Genomic DNA, 20003 nt, shown 5'->3' with positions numbered 1-20003 from the left:
TTGAAAAAGTGTAGGTGTTGAGGCAGTGTGTGAGAGCCCCGGGAGAGCATGCTAGACTTCAAACAGTCACCAAAATTATGATAGGCATAAAGTGAATCATGTGAACGGGTAAAGAGAAGTCAGTCATACGAATGTACCTTTGGATTATCTATTTATTTATTTGAACAAAAACATTTTGCCATTTACCAGTTTTGTGGTGCTGTAATTTCCAGGGCCGTGCATAAATCTATAGTTTATACACAATGTATCTGATGAATTTCTGCTTTGAAATGTAGTAAAAGCTTCAATAATTTGCAGTTAGGTAGGCTAGAAGGTGACGTCTTATTGTAATGGAAATTTAATTTAAAAAATCACAATTTTTACTTGCACCACATTTTTGAAGCAGTTAAAGCCAGGCTAATAAAAGTTGCCGCTTCAAGAGATGGGAACCTATTTTTATCAACGGTTAAGGTAGAATACTCGTCATAAGTACATTTTGCTTTTAAATGGTGGGGGTGAGAGATTGTGCTACAAACTAATTCAAAATGTTTGGAAATGATTTACACTTTTAAGTTGGTCAAGCAGGCATGTTCCATACACAAAATTTTATTTCACTTATCTCTAGGCACATAGCTGTTGGTCACATTAGAACCATGGTGGGAAGTCCCCTCGCCTTATCCTCCAGGATAACATTCCCTCATTGTCTCCTCCTCCTGTCTCAAGTGCCTCTGTTAGAGCTTTGTTACTTTCTATTGCAGAGTCCTAACATTCTGAGTCCCCTTTAAAATAATTCCACTGGAATTAATCACGAACACTTAGCACAAAATTGCTAGGAGAACAGAAGGAATGGGCCATCTCAGGGAAGAAGGAAAAGATCCCTTTCGGAGAAGTCCTCCCCTGGTAAGGCAGAGCTGGCTGGGTGCTAAACATGGTAATTCTGAGTAGCCAGGGGCTGCAGGTTGGGGCACTTGCCCGCCACCCCTGCCGTGATTTCCTATTACTTGTCTACACACCCTTTTATTATAGTTCATCCAAAGCTCACATGCATTGCTTTCTGAGTTTTGATCAATATTGAATTAATTTTTCTTATGATACACCCTCAAAAACATTTGCAAATCTCCCCCTCCCCAAATTACCAATGATTTCTTCACTGACACTGCAGGAAGATAACTTTGATATTTCAGCCCCAAATCTGTACACAGCCAGTTCGGTTGACCGGGACCAGTCAGTTCAGAACCAATCAGTTAGTCCCAGATAAAAACAGTCACACTGTTTATAGACATCTTTTTAATGTTTTACTTTAAAACAAAGGAGCCCAGTAAAAGAGAGCAAAGGAGATTACATTTCAATGATAGCTTGAGATGGGTATGATATTCCTGATTGGTTTGTTCTCAGGAACAGACAACTGTATTGTCATACTTGACTTTTAGAACTGCTCACTTAAAATGCACGTAATTATATTAAGTTTCTCTTACAAAAACACAACCATGTCATTTAAGGCAAAAAATATCAGCTTCGGGGGAGATAAGTTAATGTTTCTGACATTTTCTCAGTCTGGTTGGATGAAGTGATCCATTAATTTAGTTGCTCAGGTTTCATCCTTTCTTGTAGTTTTGCTTTGCCAATGGGCATGAGAATTAGTCACTGTGCCTGATTTCCTCCTATTAGACTTGTTTCACCTGCAAATTATGAACTTTCAGAATCACTGAGTCAATGGGAGGTGAGAAAGGCACCTTTGAATAGGAGATAAAGACTTAAAAACTCAATAAAGTGTCTCTTACTTAAAACAAAACTTGCAACCTACAGGTATTAATTTAATTGAACAAAATGCAAACATTTAGACCAGACACAGCAATATTTTTAGTCAACCTCATATAAGGGATGTTTGCTAGTAAGTGTTAGCTTGATCAACCCTACACATTGAAGAAGGCAGACAAACTTGAACTGAGAAAGCATGTGGCTGCTCAGTGCTCAGCTAAATTGTGCTTCAAGACACCATTTGGCATTGACCAATGGGACTTTGCTAAGTGTAAGTGGGAGACCCCTCTCAACTCCGTAGAGAGTAACACAACAGACAAAACCCTACAGTTTTCATACAATACAACTATCTTTGAACATCCAAGAGTTTTTGTGCTAGAGTAAGATATAGACACAAAATGGTCATGGCTTCAATGTATAAAAGTTCTTCACATCATGGTTTATCACATTTTGCTGTAATTAAGACCTCAGTGATGCATTTAGGACTTGTTTCTGAATCTTCAGGCTTCAGCAATGCTGGCTGAACTGTACTGTGCCGGAGGCCTAGAGGCCTAAGGAGGGGTCCCCAATACATTCAGAATTCCTGCTGCCAGTGGGGTTCGACCCAGGACAGGGTATGTCCAGGAATCAGTGCTACCTGAAAGTTGCTGCCTCCCTCCTCTTCCTTGACTAATAATTGGAGAGAGTCTGCCGAGTGCATGGCAGGTGGTGTCTGGCTTTAGGTCAGTGGCATGATGTGTGTGTGTGTGTGTACGGGTATGTGTTGTGTGTGTGTGTTGTGTTGTGTGTGTGTGTGTGTGTGTACAACCTCCTTGGGAGGGTGTATCACAAGTTCAGGTTGAGTGGAGACATAGTAGGTGAAAAATTGCATTTCATAATTTACTAGAATACTGTGCTTCAAAAATGAAAACCTTTGCTTCCAAAGCTTGATAAAATCTTTTTTCGACTGGAGTGTAAAATTTAGACCCTAACTTCTGCGTGTCTCCAGCAGCCAAGGAGATGCTGAATGAAACACTCCAAGGGAGTGTGCTAGAATCCAGGTGGGTTGAGAAGAGGAGGCTTTTAAAATTTCAGTGTTTATCAAAAGGGACAAGGACTTTCAAAGGTTGAGAGGCCTATCTGAGGAAGAGCGGCGAGGTGGTTTACTTGGGAGACCGGGGAAACCTGGCGAAGTTCGGGAGCAGAACAGTGGCAGGGAACTGAGACGCTAATGGAGGAGCAAGGTAGGGGAGAGTGGGGGACTGGAGCCGGCCAGCTGGGGGAGACAGTCGGGAAGGAGGGGGGATTTCAGGGCCTCCTCCTGCCTTTGCACAGCCAGTTGCTATGGTGCTTTGTCTTCCTGGCTGCTGAGGGGTTTTTGGAAGAGCGCTATCTGCCAAGGAAAAAACTTCCTTCTGTACGTCCTTCTGCGGCTGGAGTGGAAGCGAACGGAAGTGCTCTCTGGCTCCCCCTTGCCTTCTGGTTGCCCGTTACCTTGGCTGACGTTCTCAGACCGCTAGACAGGGTCCAACAAGCAGTGGGCGTGGTTGGCTTTCTGGTCAATGCATCTCTCGCTTTGTTTCCCTTGGGTCCTTGCTGCTGTGCTGTATGATTTAGGTGTTTTGATTTGCAGACCCCGTGGGGGACACCTGGCTTCTAACTGTGAACGTGTGTACCAGGAAATGGAGCCCCTAATTAGAGGTTTGGGGCAACATTCTTGGGGGAGCATAGAAAACGTTCGCTACAGTATAAAAAGTAAAGGAAGTTTAGTTATAACCTTCCATATGCAAAACGTACTACGTTAATAGCAAAAACACTCAGGGCTTAGTAAAAAATAAATACCTTGCAAAATTCTCTGTTTATATATAAGAATAAGGGAAGTTTAGGTAGTTGAATTCCCTAGCAATATTCATTTTCTAAAAAGATCAAGTTCTGCTATTTTGGTTTGTTTTTCTCCCTCTCATTGCCCTCTGAGGGTGAAGCTATTTTCGTGAACTTCGCCTCCTTCCTGGTGTTGTGTCTGGATTCTTTTCAAGCCTTTCTCATCTCGGTCTCACTCAAATGTCTAATTCCCCGGGGATCCTGCCTATAGTGTCGGTTTAGCGGGAATGGTTTCTCACACTTCCTCCTTCCCTGGGCAGTCCTGGCAAGCCGGGGGTGGCGCCACGGCAGGGACATCGGCCCCAGCGCACTGGCCCTTCTCAGCAGTACTGCGTTCGCGGGTGTAGAAGTCGACCACGTGTAATGTTGATTCAGCCATCGGGGACTATGTTCCCGTGAAGTCACCTGTGTCAGATAGTCTATTTGCCCCACTGGCCCTGAATTTCATTATTTGCACGCTTTCTAATTGAAGAACATTCTCGTCATAAAGAACAACATGAAAATGATGTGCAAAATTGCTTGCCACAGCGTCGAATCACCGAAAGCACACAGACTGACATTCAAATTACATTAATAATAAAATGACTGAATAGGAATGGGTTGGCAAATACATCTTGAAAGAAGCAGCCATTTCTATTATTCCCAAGTTCTGCTTTACTTGATACCTCGTTAGCAGCGGTTGATGGTAGCCATTGTGTTTACGTATATATTATGGCCTAATTTTGAAAATGTATTTTGTATTTAATCACAAAGCAGAAATGCCTGAAATTTGAAGTTGTTTACTCCCGTAATTTCAAAACACAGAGTCAAATCTTCTAAGTGACCTAATCTTGACATTTTCACACACCCCATAGCATTAGCAGTGTTTGGTTCTCAGGATTTTTAACGCAAGGTACGTTACTAAATGAGTGGGTTAATGTTGATGTACCTTGGAATTTCAGCCATCCCTAAACATGCATTTTCATGCAATGAAAAGATAACGGGCTTATAAACTGCCTTTCATGTTCTTCCTGATTCTTGCAATTTCAACTTTTTAGAAGGGCTTTCAAAATAGTTCATGCAATGATATGTATGGCTAAAGGAACTGCTACGCTAGAAGGAGACCGGAGAACTTATTTCAGTTTGACATGAGGCAAGCTGAGGGCTTCTGTACTTTCTCCTGCCTTACAAATGCTCTGAGATGATCGTGATCTTCCAGTCCTTAGAGAGTCTGACGCAAAAGCAGTTTCCCTGGCAGGCTGTGGCATGGCATCAAACGTGTCTGTCTCAGTCTCTTCGGGACCCACCTCTTCATCAGTTATAAACAATTTGGATTCCCTCCATTTGGGGTAAAAATCTTGGCTGCCTCTGGAGCCACTTGACTCACTCCCAGAAAGCTGTATATTCAGTTCCTCTGTCGACCTGATCAGGTTTTGTACCGACAGAGATTTGCCCAAGTCCTTGGGCACCACGGGGCGGACAGATAACAGAGTCTCTCCCCCCATGTCAAAGCTTTTCCTTAGAGAACGGTCCTTGGTCAGATTTGACTGTGCAACCTGAACATTTTCCTTGGAGGCAACAAGGCAGGTGGTGGCATCAGAAATGCTTTCCTGTAAGCCTGCGGGGTTCGGGTGCAGGGTCTCTGGCCTGGGCAGATGCTTGATGGCTGGGAGAGGAGGCGGGATCTGTAAAGTTGTTGGGGCTGCTGGCTTAGGTGCCACGTTTATTTGGTTTGCAATGTTGCTGGCGGCCGCCGCTGCGGAGCTGTCACTTTGACTCATTGGCACCTGTGTGGCTTGACTGTGCATAGTAGGGCTAAGCGCATAGAAAGTCTGAGCGCTGAACTCATTTGGCGTCAGAATGAACTGCAGGCCTCGAGAGATGTTGGCACTAGCTGATCTGGATAAGCAGCCACTGTTCTGTGCGGAACTGGAGAGGTCTTTGCTATCCACGGGGCTCTGGTAGTCAGATGTCTGTTCACATTCAAAAGGTGGGATCTGGAATGAGGCCAAGGTGAGGGCGGAGGCAGAGCCTTTCCGGAGGACCTGTTGGTATATATCGAGTAGGCAGTCCAGCTTGGACTCGATGGACTGCACCTGAAAGTGTGGAAAATAGTCACATATGAGTACGTGGAGAATCTGCAGTTGCTTCCGGTTCAAGTATTTATTGATGAGATCAAATTGTTCATTCCTTATATGGAAATCGAAGTGTTCCAGAGAACACTGTCTATGCACAAAAAATGTAGTTTCATTCACTCTTTCTTGATTTTCTTTTTGTAAATATATTAATCACTGGGGCGCCTGGGTGGCTCAGTTGGTTAAGCATCTGCCTTTGGCTCGGCTCATGATCTCAGGGTCCTGGGATTGAGCTCCGAGTCAGGCTTCCTGCTCAGAGAGGAGCCTGCTTCTCCCTCTGCCCGCCCCCCCAAATAAATAAGTAAAATCTTAAAAAATATATTAATCACGAAAATACATCAAATGACCTACATTTTTTATTTAAAAAATTCCGATGGAAAAGTTAGCCACTACAGTTGAACCGTACCTGCTTCTCCACCTTGACCACCCGGCCGAGCATACTGAGGTCATCGGGGGTCTCGTGCTCTGCTGTTATTTTCTCCCGGCTCTTCTTATCCGACGTGATTTGCCCTTTTCCAAGAATTTGGTCAACACTATTGGAGAAAGAGGAGATCTGATTATAAAAGCTGAAGATGGAGATTGCCCCAGGCCAGAACGAAGTGTTTTGAACAGAAAAATTAAAGACGATTATCTTTAATTTATGTAAGATGACATAAAAGCAAACTTGTTGCTGTTTGATGTGCTTAACGTGAGAGTTACACATGAGATTAATTTTCTCATTACTCTGGTCCGTGATGAAGTCACTCATGGGCAATCTTCTGGAGGCGAGATTGTCCTAAACTACAAAGTAATTTGTCTGTTTCCATCTCCGACCAGGCATTTCCTCAATTTAGCTGCTGAAAATAGGACAAAATGGTAATTATGATTATTTCATGTTAATAGAACAGATTCTTCGGTGAACATTCACCGCACACCTGCTACGCGGAGCTAAGCAGATAGAAAGTGATTGTCTCCGCCTGTCGGAATTCCAGTTGCAGAAGAGACACCGCATGAGCTGGAAACTTAATAGCTCTACAGCCCCTGCAGCAGTTCAACTTTATAACAACCCTTGTTTTATAATAGTTCTAGTAAAGGACTTGGAAGACCATGGCCACGCAGGCAGGGATTGTCACACGACCACAGGACGAGTTCAAACCATTGCCAAGGGGACTTGCTCCACTGAAATAGGAATTACCTTCTTCTGTGTGTGTGTTGGGGCGGAACTGTCATGAGTACGGACTCAACATTCCAGTTTACAGGCAGTGCCTACCTCCTGTCATGACATCTACTCTGTTACACTGCAAGCTCGACAAGGACTAAGTCATTGTTTTATTAATCTCTGAACGTCCACAGCGCCTGGCACACATTAAGGGCTCAATAACTGTCTGCTGGATGAATGAATGAATGAATGAATGAACGAATGAACTGTGATTTCTAGAATTGATCACCAGGCACACATTAAGGGCTCAATAACTGTCTGCTGGATGAATGAATGAATGAATGAATGAATGAAAGAATGAACTGTGATTTCTAGAATTGATCCCCAGGCACACATTAAGGGCTCAATAACTGTCTGCTGGATGAATGAATGAATGAATGAATGAACTGTGATTTCTAGAATTGATCACCGGGCACACATTAAGGGCTCAATAACTGTCTGCTGGATGAATGAATGAATGAGTGAATGAACTGTGATTTCTAGAATTGATCACCAGGGCCCAGTACATGCTTCCTGCTGGGCTAAGTGTGCTGTGCGCATATAAACAAATGTTTAAGACTCTCTCCTTGTGTTTTAAGAACTCTTCAAACACAAACACCGGTAATTTGTGCCTGAGAGTGAAGCGAGACTCTTAAACTGAGATGACTGAACATTCTGGCTTCAAGATAACACAATCAAACGTGGTTGGAGTAACAGATCGAACTCATTTTTTTTAATCACTCAGTAAGGTGCTCACCAGAGAGACACTGTGTATCTGGCATCGTCCGGGAGGCTAAGAAAGGCAAAGGCCCCCAGTCTTAGTCATGAGCAAGGGGAATAAACTTGCACCCAGGAAACAACACCAGAGCCAACCACTCGTTTTTGAGTCCGATTCTCCGGCACAGTAATTTCAAGATCGTGAGTGTCTCTGTGCTCTGTGGTAGCTCTCAGTGCCGTAGGAGGTCAGAGAAGGGAAAGGCCTGTTTTTGTGGGCCAGGGAGTCAGGTAAAGTCAAACAAAGGAGAAAGACGGCTTCTCCTTGAAGAATGGTTGGGATTCCGAGAATAACAAAACAACAATAGCAGCAATCATTCGAAGGACATCAGCGACAACCATTACCAGTTACCGAGCGCTTGGTTAGCGTGGAGGAACTCATTCAATCCTCTTGACAGCCCTATGAAGCAAACACTAACATTATCCTGATTTTTACAAATGAGGAAACTGAGATACTGCACGCTGTAGCTGGAGGCTCGAATGCCTGATTTATACCCTGAAGTAAAAAAATCTACATTAAAAGCAAAAGCCCAGTTATCCATGAGAAATGAATTAGAAATATGAGATTCAAGAGTTTTCTCTACATGGAGAAGTTACTCTCAGATAGTTTTTATGCCTATTCCTTCACAACAAATCACATTTATACTGCTTACCGTGTTTGGAGACTTTTAATTCTACACAACATGTCTAGATGACCAGCCGAATATTGTTCAATGACATCTTTTACATCATATGGGCGTAATGTTTCCTTAAATTTCCGTTTTGCAACATGGAATTTCATAATCCTGTAAGAGCAACATATTCCATATTAATCTCCATAACTTTGCTAAAAGAAGTTACCCAAATAGCTTGCTAGTAAACATGAGAACTCTGGGGGAAAAAAAAAGTCATGCATCAAATTATTTTAGGTTCCTCCAGAAATGCAACATAAAAGCCCAAGACTATAGTGGGCAATTTAAGAATATCTCATGGGAGGCAAACATTGAGAGTAGAAAAACACACAAAAGAGACTTAATACTAAGTGTTACACCTTTTTACTGTTCACTGAAACCCCGAATTAAAATTGAAGTCAAAATGCAATTCTGCCTTTTCTATGTGACCCTCAGAAGTTTAAGAAATAACATTTAGTGACTGCCTCCCTTAAAAAATATAAAAATTGTTAAAATGGTCTTTTATGTAACCATGCAATTTCAGACGCAGATGTGTCTACAAAACCCTCTTATTCTCTCTAGAGAAATGTACATTTGTATAGAAATTTATGAAAATTCTGTTTCATAAGTTACTTTTGCAGAATACTGCTCCATTAGGTAGCCAAGTTCCTTTTGTTTCAAATGTAACACACTCATCCACTAGGCTTGGATATCTAAGATTTCAGAACCAGAGATCTCTTTTATTACGATACTTCCCCCTACATGGACCTCATGCTTTTTTTTTTTTTTTAAGATTTTGTTTATTTGAGAGAGAGAGAGTACGCGTGTGCATGCTTGAGCAATAGTGGGGGGAGGAGCTGAGGGAGAGGGAGAGGCAGACTCCCTGCTGAGCAGGGAGCCCCCATGTGCAGAGCTCCATTCTAGGACCCCGAGATCATGACCTGAGCTAAAGGCAGATGCTTAACCGACTGAGCCATCCAGGTGCCCTAGACCTCACTTTTTTTTTTTTTTAAGATTTTTATTTATTTATTTGATAGAGATAGAGACAGCCAGCGAGAGAGGGAACACAAGCAGGGGGAGTGGGAGAGGAAGAAGCAGGCTCATAGTGGAGGAGCCTGATGTGGGGCTTGATCCCATAACGCCGGGATCACGCCCTGAGCCGAAGGCAGACGCTTAACTGCTGTGCCACCCAGGCGCCCCCAGACCTCACGTTTTAAAACAACATTTCATCAATAAATCCCATGATGCCGTAAATAGCTAAGTTGCCTAAGATAAACAGTTACTGCAATAACTTGATATTATTCCCGAAGAAAGCAAAGAAGCATAACATTTTAATGAGTCTGTGCAGTCTTAGCGCAGGTAAATATTAAGCCTGCCACTGTTTTTTCAACTATTAAATGGCTCATAGACTCCCGTTACCACACTCATGGATCCCAGGCTGGGAATCAGTCAATTAGGCTCTGGAAATCACAATTTGGTGTCCCTTGGTGGAAAGTGGGACGATTAGGTATAAATGTAGGAATTAAACAGAAAATACTCATTACCTATCCTAACTGATAGCTGATTGCAGGAAATCCAAATTGTCTTATTGGTTAAGAAGCCCCAAGCTCTATCTTGTAATTATATTATTATTATTATTATTTTTAAGATTTTTTATTTATTCATTCGACAGAGAGAGAGAAAGCCAGCGAGAGAGGGAACACAAGCAGGGGGAGTAGGAGAGGAAGAAGCAGGCTCCCAGCGGAGGAGCCTGATGTGGGGCTTGATCCCAGAACCCCAGGATCACGCCCTGAGCCGAAGGCAGACGCTTAACGACTGAGCCACCTAGGCGCCCCTGTAATTGTATTATTAACTTTAAATTAACTGTATCCTAATTATTCTGGAATCATTTATCCATAACATTCTTACTCCCTCTCTCTACCATATTTTCTCCACCAATCTCATCTTTGTTCAGGATAAATTTTTTTGGTCTACTTTTCTGTATGTTTTTGTTTGCAAAAACACTGAAGCATTATTCAGAGGAAAGTAAAGGAAATCTGTTTTAATTTAACTTCTTAGTATTTAGCTTTAGTTCCAAATTTGTTTATCAAATTTGTTTGGGGCTCAGTCTTCTATATTAAAAAACCCGAGAAAACTAGTTAAATACCTACCCTGTGAAAGTTTTGGCCCTGAGTGATTATTGTTTAAATACCTCTTTCCCCACACTAAATTGTCAGCTACATGAAAGCAGGGCTGGGCCTCTTTGATTCAACAGGCGGTGCTTAATAAGTGTTAGCTCTTGTTACTCCAGCTACTTCTACCCTGTTCCTATCACTATTCTTCTTCAACACTGTGTCCTCAGAGCTGAGCACAGTTCCCAATACACAGTGGAAAGAAACATTTGTTGAATAAGAGAAGGAAGGAAAGAGAAGAAGAAAGATGTGCTCATCCAAGTAATAACAAGAATAAAACCAGAAGAAAAATTAATCTAACAGTCCAGACCCTCTTTACTTATCTTCAGAGTAGCTAATGGTGCCTGGGTGGGTGGGGGAAAAAGGAAAAAATCATCTTTATACATCCCTAGGTGGTTTTTAATTGTTGTTGTTTGGGTTTTCAATAATATTACCATTGGTTATGTGAAGTCCTTTTTTTTTTAAAGATATTTGAGAAAGAGAGAGCAAGAGAGACAGCATGAGTAGGGGGAGGGACAGAAGGAGAGGGAGAAGCAGGCCCCCCACTGAGCAGGGAGCCCGATGTGGGGATCGATCCCAGGACCCTGGGACCACGACCCTAGCCAAAGGCAGACGCTTAACCGACTGAGTCACCCAGGCGCCCCATTATGTAAAGTACTCTAGATGTCTTATCTTCAACAGTACTTAAGACATTCTTAGTTCCCTTTCATATTTGGGGAAACCGAGATTCAAAGAACCTATGTGACTTGCCCCCACACGAGCAACCAGTAGGAGGCAAAGCCAGGATCCCACCCAGATCCGTCTGGTTCTCTCACGTCACCTCCTGGTTTCTCATGGCATCGATTCTGCAGATGTTGAGGAGATCGGCTGGCATCTTCCGCAGTTTTTTTCTTGGCTATGGCGCAGAGCGACGAGCTCCGGCACGAGCTAGTGCGTCCCCATTGCCTGTGGCTCAGGCATTTGTGGTCTGTGGCGTGGCTGCCCAGCGGCGGACCCACACACCTCCACACTGAAGGACCCGCTTTGTCCTCACGGGGGCCTGCCCCTGTTTCCTGTAGGGAGTCGTGCGAATTCCCTGTGGTACTTTGTCTCACAGCTGCATGGTGCTTTCCTTTTCTCCTTTCCCAAGTACTTGGACGGAAGGACAATTTGAAGGCATTCAACAGACGGTTTTATACTCTGGCCCATACTCGGTCATATTTTAAGCAGACCATAGATAATTTCACTTTATTTACATTATTTACCATTTATGAGCTAGCCAAATTAAAGGCAGATCCATTTTTAAAAATAATTTTGATCAATATTTATCATTTTGATTTGTACTGTTTGCCAATTTCCGTGGTATAAGTACTCCTACCATCCTTCATATTTCAAGCTATCAGTGTGACATCACTGAGCAAGAAGCTGGGAAGAGATGTGCAATATATCATTAGATAGTATTTACACCATACAGATACAACAGATGTGTATAACTCAAGACTATAGAGAGTAACATGCAGTAAAGTGACTAGGAAGTAGTGAGTGTTGAATGTGGATTGCCTTTGTTTTTAACCTAACTTCTTTTACTGTGAGTTTATACAATTTAATTTTTAATAATGGCTGTATTTAACAAGCAGCAAAATTCCCAAAAATGTAACATTCAGCTCCTGAGAGTCAGTACAAGCTGGCTCCAGCCCATCCCTGCATATACTCCTCCTTTTCAAATAATTGAAACGGTATTATTAATTCATTTTTTAATTCCTACACATGAAAGTAGGAAAATCTGTGAGTAAAGCCCCGAAGGAAAGCAATACCCCCAAGGAGTGATACAATGTATAGGAATCAATGGTAAGCCTATTAAGAACTTTAATATTGACTCGGCTTTGCATACCTACCATCACGTGGCTATACCCAAACACCACAGAAGACAAGCAGTTTCCCATCTAGGACTGCTGGTTGCTAAGCATTTATCAGGGCATTACTGAGTGTAAAAAAACCATTTTACCTATTAAGAATTAAGTTTCCTAAGACGGACAACAAATAGATTTTCTTTTTAAAAAACTTTTATTTTATTATAGTTTTTCGTGTAATCTCTGCACTCAACATGGAGCTCGCACCCACAACCCCAAGACCCCCAGGAGTCGCATGCCCCACTGACTGAGCCAGCCAGGCGCCCCTGGACAACAAATAGATTTTCTTAACTGTCTCTGTTGTAGGTCGAAAATGAAAACACTGAAGAGGTCTGAGGTGAGATAGGAAAATTCTAAATTGGGCAATATGTTTTATAAACATGGAGGGAATGTTTAATAACAAAAGTATTTTTGAAACCAGTAATTTATATAAAGGATGATGACAGTCATTTTGCCTTTGCCAAGGACAGACCAAGCATGTACTCATAGCCGTCAAAGCTGTCCTCTCCTTTCTATTTGCAATGGTATAGCCTTAGAAAGAATAAATCTTTCAAAGTGAAAGTGAGACCACATTGCCCCCCTTCCTAAGACCCTTCATTGGTTTTCCACAGCCCCTCAAGTAAACATCAAATTTCTTAGCATATAGTATAAGGCTGTTTATGGACTGGCCTCTGTCTACTCCCCTCTCCTCTCCCCTTCCACTCTGTGTTTGGAACTTGAGGTTCCAGCAACAACAACAAAAATATTTGCAGGTCCACAAAACACCACTCAATTAATCACATACCTCAATGATTTGCCTATGCTATTTCCTCTTCCTGAAATCCAAGATACCTTTAAGACTCAGCTCTAAAGTCACTTCTTTTATGGAAATTTCTGTGATTCTTCCAAAGTAGTTAGTCACTTGCATATCAACCTCTATTTCAGTACTTAGCATATCACACTGTAATTATTTACTTAAATATCCACCACCTTCACAGACTGTATGAGGTCCTGGACTGCAGGGTTATGTCCTCTCTCCTTGATAACCCAACACTTGGTGCAGAATTTAATGAGCATGAGAGGTTTGTCTAGAAGTGCTACCAAGGAGACTGGGTGGGCGACCTGAGGGAAGAGGGTAATGGATGGGGACCTCCCACCTTCTCTTTCCAGATGCTCATCTCTATTCATTCCTCTGCACGCAGCCTGCACTCCAGCCCTCCTGCATTTTTTTTTTTGATACCAAAGTGCTCAATTCTCAGGATTCTTTGAACTCTACCTAAAATGCTAACTGTTTCATATTCAGCCCAAGTGTCGACTTCTCTAGGCAATCTTTCCTGCTCACCTTCAAAGGGGTAGATGGTCTTGCGTTGTGCCCTCAAGTGCACTGTCATGTAGGTAAGTCTGAGGCACTGTATCCCACCCACTGGACTTTGTCAATGTCAGGGGCTATGGTTTTTACCCTAGCTTCGTGCGCAATCTCGGCAAGTATTAGAGGTTCAGTAAATGCTTGCTGGAGAACTGAATGGGGATTAGCTACTCTCTAGTTGCTCAAAGTCGTTTATGTTGTTTTGTGGCAAGGCAGGCTCTTGCAGAGGTCTTCTTAAAGAGTGCCTTAGAATAAGTTGAAGTTCTTCAGGCATATTTCAGGGGGCGTAAATCCGGAACTATTCAAAGTGTAGACAAGGGGCAGAAAGTTCTTTCTGTAAAGGGCTAGAGAGTAAATATTTTATGCTTTATATGCATTGCGGCATGAGAGCAACCACAGACAATACGTAATCAAGTAAGTGTAGATGTGTTCTAATAAAACTTTATTTACAAAAACAAGCATTGGGTTGGACCTTTCCCATCCCCCCCCCCCATAGTTTGCTGCCCCATGGTGTAGATAAGAGTGATGAGGAAATGCCTTCAGGCCAGGAAAAAACAAAAACTCATGAACTGTCTTGGGAAAAAGAAGCAGAAGACTTTGGTGGCCTTCTACGTGCTTATAAATAAGTTTAGTATGATCTATATATTGCCTGGTAGAAAGGAGTGTTTAAGCAAGTCATTCTAGAGTAAAATTAGGACCTTTAAGAAACATTTAACAATTGAGGCACCTGAATGGCTCAGTTGGTTAAGCGTCCAACTCTGTGGTTTTGGCTCAGGTCCTGATCTTCGGGTCTTGAGATCAAGCTCCACAGCACTGGGCTCTGTGCTCAGCAGGGAGTCTGCTTGAGATTCTCCTCCTCTCCCTCGCCCTCCGGCCCTCCCCCACTCTCTCTTTCTAAAATAAATAAATAAATAAATATAAAAAAAAGACTTAACAAAAAAAATTTAACAATTAAGATGATAATGCCAAGTAGTACTTTATAGTATCACCCTATGAGAGGGATATTACTGTGATTTCCATGCTGTAGATAAGGAAACTGAGGCATAGAGAGGTTAAATAATTAGCCGGAAGTTACATAGCTAGTAAATGTGGAATTCGGATTTGAACCAGTGTGGCTCTAGTGCAGAGCTCTTAATCACAATATTGTACTATTATCTTAATATTAACTTCTTATATATATATATATATTTTAAAGATTTTATTTACTTATTTGAGAGAGAGAGCAAGAGAGAGAGTGCGAGCGAGCATGAGTTGGGGGGAGGGGCAGAGGGAGAGGGAGAAGCAGACTCCCACCCCCCTGGGCAGGGAGCCCCACACCCAGCTCGATTCCAGGACCCTGGGATCTCTACCTGAGCCGAAGGCAGATGCTTAACTGAGACTGAGCCACCCAGGCGCCCCAGATCTTATATTTTAACACAGAATAACAACAAAAAAGATACTTTGATCTGATACAAGATCTTTTCACTCACATGTGCCTGGCACATAGGTTCTCAAAAAGGCTGCCTAGCCAATGGCCTGTCTCACTGGTCTGTCGAAGGTCCTTTGGAGGACCAAGAAAAGGCTGAGGAGTAGGTTCTGCTCTCACTGGCTGCTTCTTTTCATGAGCGAAAACGGCACCACTGGAACTAACACAGCAGCGAAGAGCAAAAACTCTGAAAGTTCGTTTCCCCGGATGCTGTGGGGCAACCAAGAGGCTAGCTACGAGCCCGGAGAAGGAAACCTCTTGCACAAAGTGGACATGCCCCGTGGTACCGCTAGAGGGGGGAAAAGATTCATCACACACCTAGTCCACGGGCCCCTCCCGTTGACGCTGAAGGAAGTCTGTTCAGACAATTTTCTGAGCACGAAGAAATAACTAAAGCAAAGTTAAACTCTGGGCAGAATCTATCTATATATACACACAAGCACATGTGCACTTATAAGGAAATGTAGGTGCATTTGTTGTGCTGCCATGAGTTATAAAATCTTGCAAAAGTCTGGTTCCAGCCGTCTAAATCAGGGTAACGACATTGCATATGAATATGCAGAGATAAGAGCGATTAGAAGACGAGCGGCAGCGACTGTGGCCGCCACCGAACAGATGGACGAGCCCGGCCGGCAGCCAAAGCGCGGGCCGGGCGGAGAGGGCTCAGCCGCCTGTGAACTGCAGAGGCAGCTTGATTGACTGGAAGGACAGCAGTACTTCCCAAGCGTGGCTGCTCCCGGGAGCTGCACAAAATGCCGGTGCCTCGGTCCCACCTCGGTTTTCACGGATCCGGGCTGGGGCCCCCGAGATTTTGTAAAACTCTTCAGGTCACTGCACCGGCGCAGCCCAGGTTGAGAGCTTCTGAAGCGGAGGTGGGGATGGGGAGGGGCAGAGTGATCTCCATGCTCCCTGCCTCTATGCAAAGAAGTGATGGTGGGCTTGGCTAGGTCTTCTTTGTCACACATGGCACGGCCACAGGGCAGAGTGTCAGTGTGCTTTGGTGGCAGGCCTCCAGGCAGAACCTGAATGTCTCCCGACCCCCTTCCCTGAGTGATGCGGGAAGCTTCGTGCAAGGAGTAGTTAGTAAGTTCCGTTTGATTTTGAAAGGACACCCTCGGAAGGGAAAGGGCGTGCTGGGTGACGGATTCACTTTCTTTCAGTAAGGACCCATCGAGAGCCTACCATGCTGCTGTGCTGGGCTCTGTGCTCGGCGCTGGGGAGCCCTGGCTCCCCTGAAAAGGAGCTGGCAGAAGGGAAGGAGCCTCTAGTGATTACTTGTCTCCAGTTTCTTCCTCTCTCCAGTCCTCGTGGAAGGCGGCAGTCACTGGGGCCAGGAGCTCCGACAGGATCCAAGAGCCTCATTTGTCCAGAGCCAGGAGCTCTTAGGATGAGCTCTGTGTGGCCGCCTCCCTAAGCGATGCCACAGGCGCGTCTGATGCCTGGGACTCAAGAATTCACTCCTGGATTCTTTCGCTCACCTATCACACGTTTACTGAGTGCCCAGCACATGCCAGGCTCTGTGCCCAATGCCAGGGATACAGCGATGAAGAAATAAGTGCTGTTGAGTCCTTCCCGTCTGGTGGGGCAGACGGTGTGTGAGTGGAGGGGGTGGGCAGCTCAGGCCAGCGGGAGTGCGGAAGAGAAGCATTTAACCCAGATTGCTGTAAGTGATAGGAAACAATTTCTGGAGAAGACAGTCCTTTACCCTCTGCACCCCCACCTCTGGGGATTATATCACCAAATTTGTCCAGGCTGCAGAAATGGTCCCTTAAGTGCCCAGACTGTGTTTTGGTGTGGATGTTTCTCCCTCTGACCTCTTTTCTTACCTTACGCTGGCCAGTTGGGTTGATTTACTCTACTGACATGCGTTCCCTAACCCCCTCCTTCCCAGGGTGGCTAATTCTACCCCCTGACTTCTGACTCTCTGCAAGGAACACAGCATCTCTCTGCCTTAAGAGCAAGGGTCCTAGGGCTCATTCTTGAAGTGATCCAGGGCCCTTGGATTACCAAAACGTCCCCAAGGCAGCCCTCTTTTTGCCTTTCAGAGATAGTCAGGGGATGGTGCTGATCACGGAGTAAACAGACAACCGGACTGTGGAACTTCATATCTGGGGTCAACATTAAAGGCATATGTGTTACTTGTTTGGATGATTTATTACTTCTCTGTTAATATGTAAACATGACTCAGTAATGCAGATTTGCATCTGTGTCTACAGTACTGAGACTCTGAAAACCCTTCAAAGCTAGTGATAGAATTACATATCCACTTTACCTTTCTTGCCTCTTACGCTGGGCTACTAGCCAGTGACTAAGGAGCCCTGGGAGTTCCTGGATGCACTGGCCAATCTCATTTTCTGGCTTTCAATTCTCGCTGGAGACGTGTAAATTAGCAGCCCTTGCACACAGCCCATTAATGCCTTGCTGCAGTAAGCCCCACCTGGCTGACTTAGGGAGCAGGACCAGTTCTGTGGCCACACGGTGGGCACATGGATGTTGTTCTTCCAGTGTGTGTTGTTATTGTGTTTTATAGTCAGGATTTGGTAGGTTCTCCTACACTTTTTTCTTTTTTTTTTTTTAAAGGGGATAAGAATAGTAGAACTCAAGCAAGAACTTCTGGATTCAAGCAAGTCTGCAAACGGTTAACTCTCCTCTTAGGATTTTCTGACCATTGATCCAGTAACTAAATTTGGGAATTTTGTTTTCCCAGGAGTATACAATTCTGTATAAACCTTAAAGCATGAAATGAAGAAGTAAACACATAAGTGCCCATACCCACTGATTGCTCTTGAATATTTTTAGTCATAGCATTGAATAGGAGTTTCAGTTTAAATTATAACAAAATAAAAGGTGAGAAATTAGATACTGCGAAGTAAGTGTGTCTTCCGTGAAAACACTAGTTTAATGCGGCCTCAGAGCAAAATGTGGCCACAAGCAATTATCTTCAAAACAGAAACAAGCAAAAAGAATATTCCAGGGAATATATTAGCTGATTTTAAAAATATGTGTTAAATGATCCATAAAATGTTCTTCTAGCAGCGTCCTTTACTGTAACGTGCCATAGACTTGGCTGTCAAGAATGTCTTAACAGTGACTTGCAAACAAAGACTCATCACCTCTGTTAAAATAGCAGAGACGCTATCAGCAAAATTAAGAACGGGTGATGATTAAACAGCTTGTAGGTTTAACAAAAACCCACAACGGCAAACATGTGCCTCTGCTTCTCTATTTGTGGAGTATTCTTGTTTCAAGTATGGAGCGAGATTTAAGAAGGATTCGGAGTCGAGAATGCATTTTAGGGGACAGTCCAGGCAATGGTCCCCGCACGTGCCCTTCAGCATAGGAAGAACACAAGGGCAAGGAAACTGGAAAACCTTGTCACCCAACCCAGGGTGACAGCAAGGCCTGATTTGCATATCCGCCTGAGAAACTCTGACAAGTCATCATGGTTCTTCTCTTTGCTGATCAGATCTGAGCAATTTTAGAAGAGTTGATGAGTCTTTGCTAGTTGCAAAGAAATTCTTGACATTTTATCTATGTTCTTACTAGAGCAAAAGGTTCTGATAGATAATTTAGAAAAATGTTCTGTTTACCATCTGGCTTCAAACCCTTTTGCCTCTATTGAATTTTTCTCCAAAGTCACCGGTGACTTCCTGGTTGCCGATGCCAAAGGACCTTCTCACGCGTTATCTTCTTGACCTCTGAGCAGCACTGAACACAGTGGAGCTCCCGTGGCTCAGCGCGCTGTCTGCCGGCCCCTCCTTCTCCGCGCCCGCTGTTTTCTGCGGCGTTAGTCTCCACCACAGTCTTCTGCCTTTTGCAGCTCCCTACAGGTTCGTGAGCCTTCCATTCTGGGGTGACCGTCTTCTGTCTTCACGCCCACACTCCCCTCGGGGTGATGCTTCTGCAAAGCATCTATGTCTGTACCGACGACGACCAAGTTAGTCTCCATTCCAGATTTTTCTCCTGGGCTTCTGAAGCAGGGCTTGCTGGGGCCCACTGTGACCCCGCAAACTCTACAGTTGCAACAACTCCCCCTCTTCCCACAAGCCAGCCTCTGCGTGGCCAGCCCCCAGCCCCCAACCGTGTACCATCCTGATTCTTCCTGCTCTTTCACTCTGTCTTCTCTAACCAGCAAATATCCAAATCTTATCATTTTCTCGTGTCTGAAGAGTTCCGAAATCTGTCATTCAGGACTTTTCATCACCACTGGCTGGCCCCGGGCAGAGCCAGGTATGGTCACAACAATGGTCCCCTCTTTCCAATCCATTCCTTGCAGTTAGTCGTTGTCCTAAGTATTAGAATAAAGCACCAGGCTGATAAATTTCCTTCCTTCTGTAGCCTCCACACCTTCTTGCTCGTTATAATGGTTCCTGCTCCTCCCGAGTCTAACCTCTCCTCCCCACGTTCTCCACCCCCTACCAGCCCAGACACTTTGCGATACCGTCCTCAGATCTGGTTCTTCGCAACTGCGCTTCCCTCTGCCTAAACTCACACCCCTTTCAATAACCTGGCTGTACCTACAAAGCCACCAGATCCCTGCTAGGACGCCCCTTCTTCCAAAAAGCCTTCCTGAATGCCAACTCCCACGTAAGTGCTGACACTCGATCTGCCTCAACAGCCCGGACTTCTGTTATTGTCCCCATCTGCTGCTCTGCATTATAATCGACTCTGTACTTTTTTGGCAGCCCTTCAAGATTCCTAGCAGGGATCCATCTTTCTTGTTAATGTCTATTCTGGTGTCTGGTGCGGAGTAGAAGCTCTGTCCTGATCACTCTCTCTCTCTCTCTTTTTTTTCAGAGTGCATGAACTGATCCTTTGGGA

General features: G+C 44.1%; 1 protein-coding gene across 1 annotated transcript in view; it reads right to left on the bottom strand.

The window, feature by feature from the left end:
• Positions 1-2593: 2593 nt before the first annotated feature.
• The window catches only part of KCNQ5 (potassium voltage-gated channel subfamily Q member 5), a 489866-nt gene continuing 472456 nt past the window's right edge, over positions 2594-20003 (bottom strand). The window contains exons 11-13 of the mRNA XM_040643667.1: positions 8316-8447; positions 6118-6244; positions 2594-5672 (exon numbers count right to left, since the gene is read on the bottom strand). Of these exons, the coding sequence (XP_040499601.1) occupies positions 4710-5672; positions 6118-6244; positions 8316-8447 (1222 nt within the window). The 3' untranslated portion in view covers positions 2594-4709. The remainder of the gene's footprint in view (positions 5673-6117; positions 6245-8315; positions 8448-20003) is intronic.

The sequence above is a fragment of the Ursus maritimus genome, unplaced genomic scaffold (assembly GCF_017311325.1).
Source record: "Ursus maritimus isolate PB19 unplaced genomic scaffold, ASM1731132v1 scaffold_29, whole genome shotgun sequence".
Lineage (NCBI taxonomy): Eukaryota > Metazoa > Chordata > Mammalia > Carnivora > Ursidae > Ursus > Ursus maritimus.
Note: the sequence above shows the minus strand (reverse complement) of the source record. Positions and strands in the feature narration are given on the sequence as shown.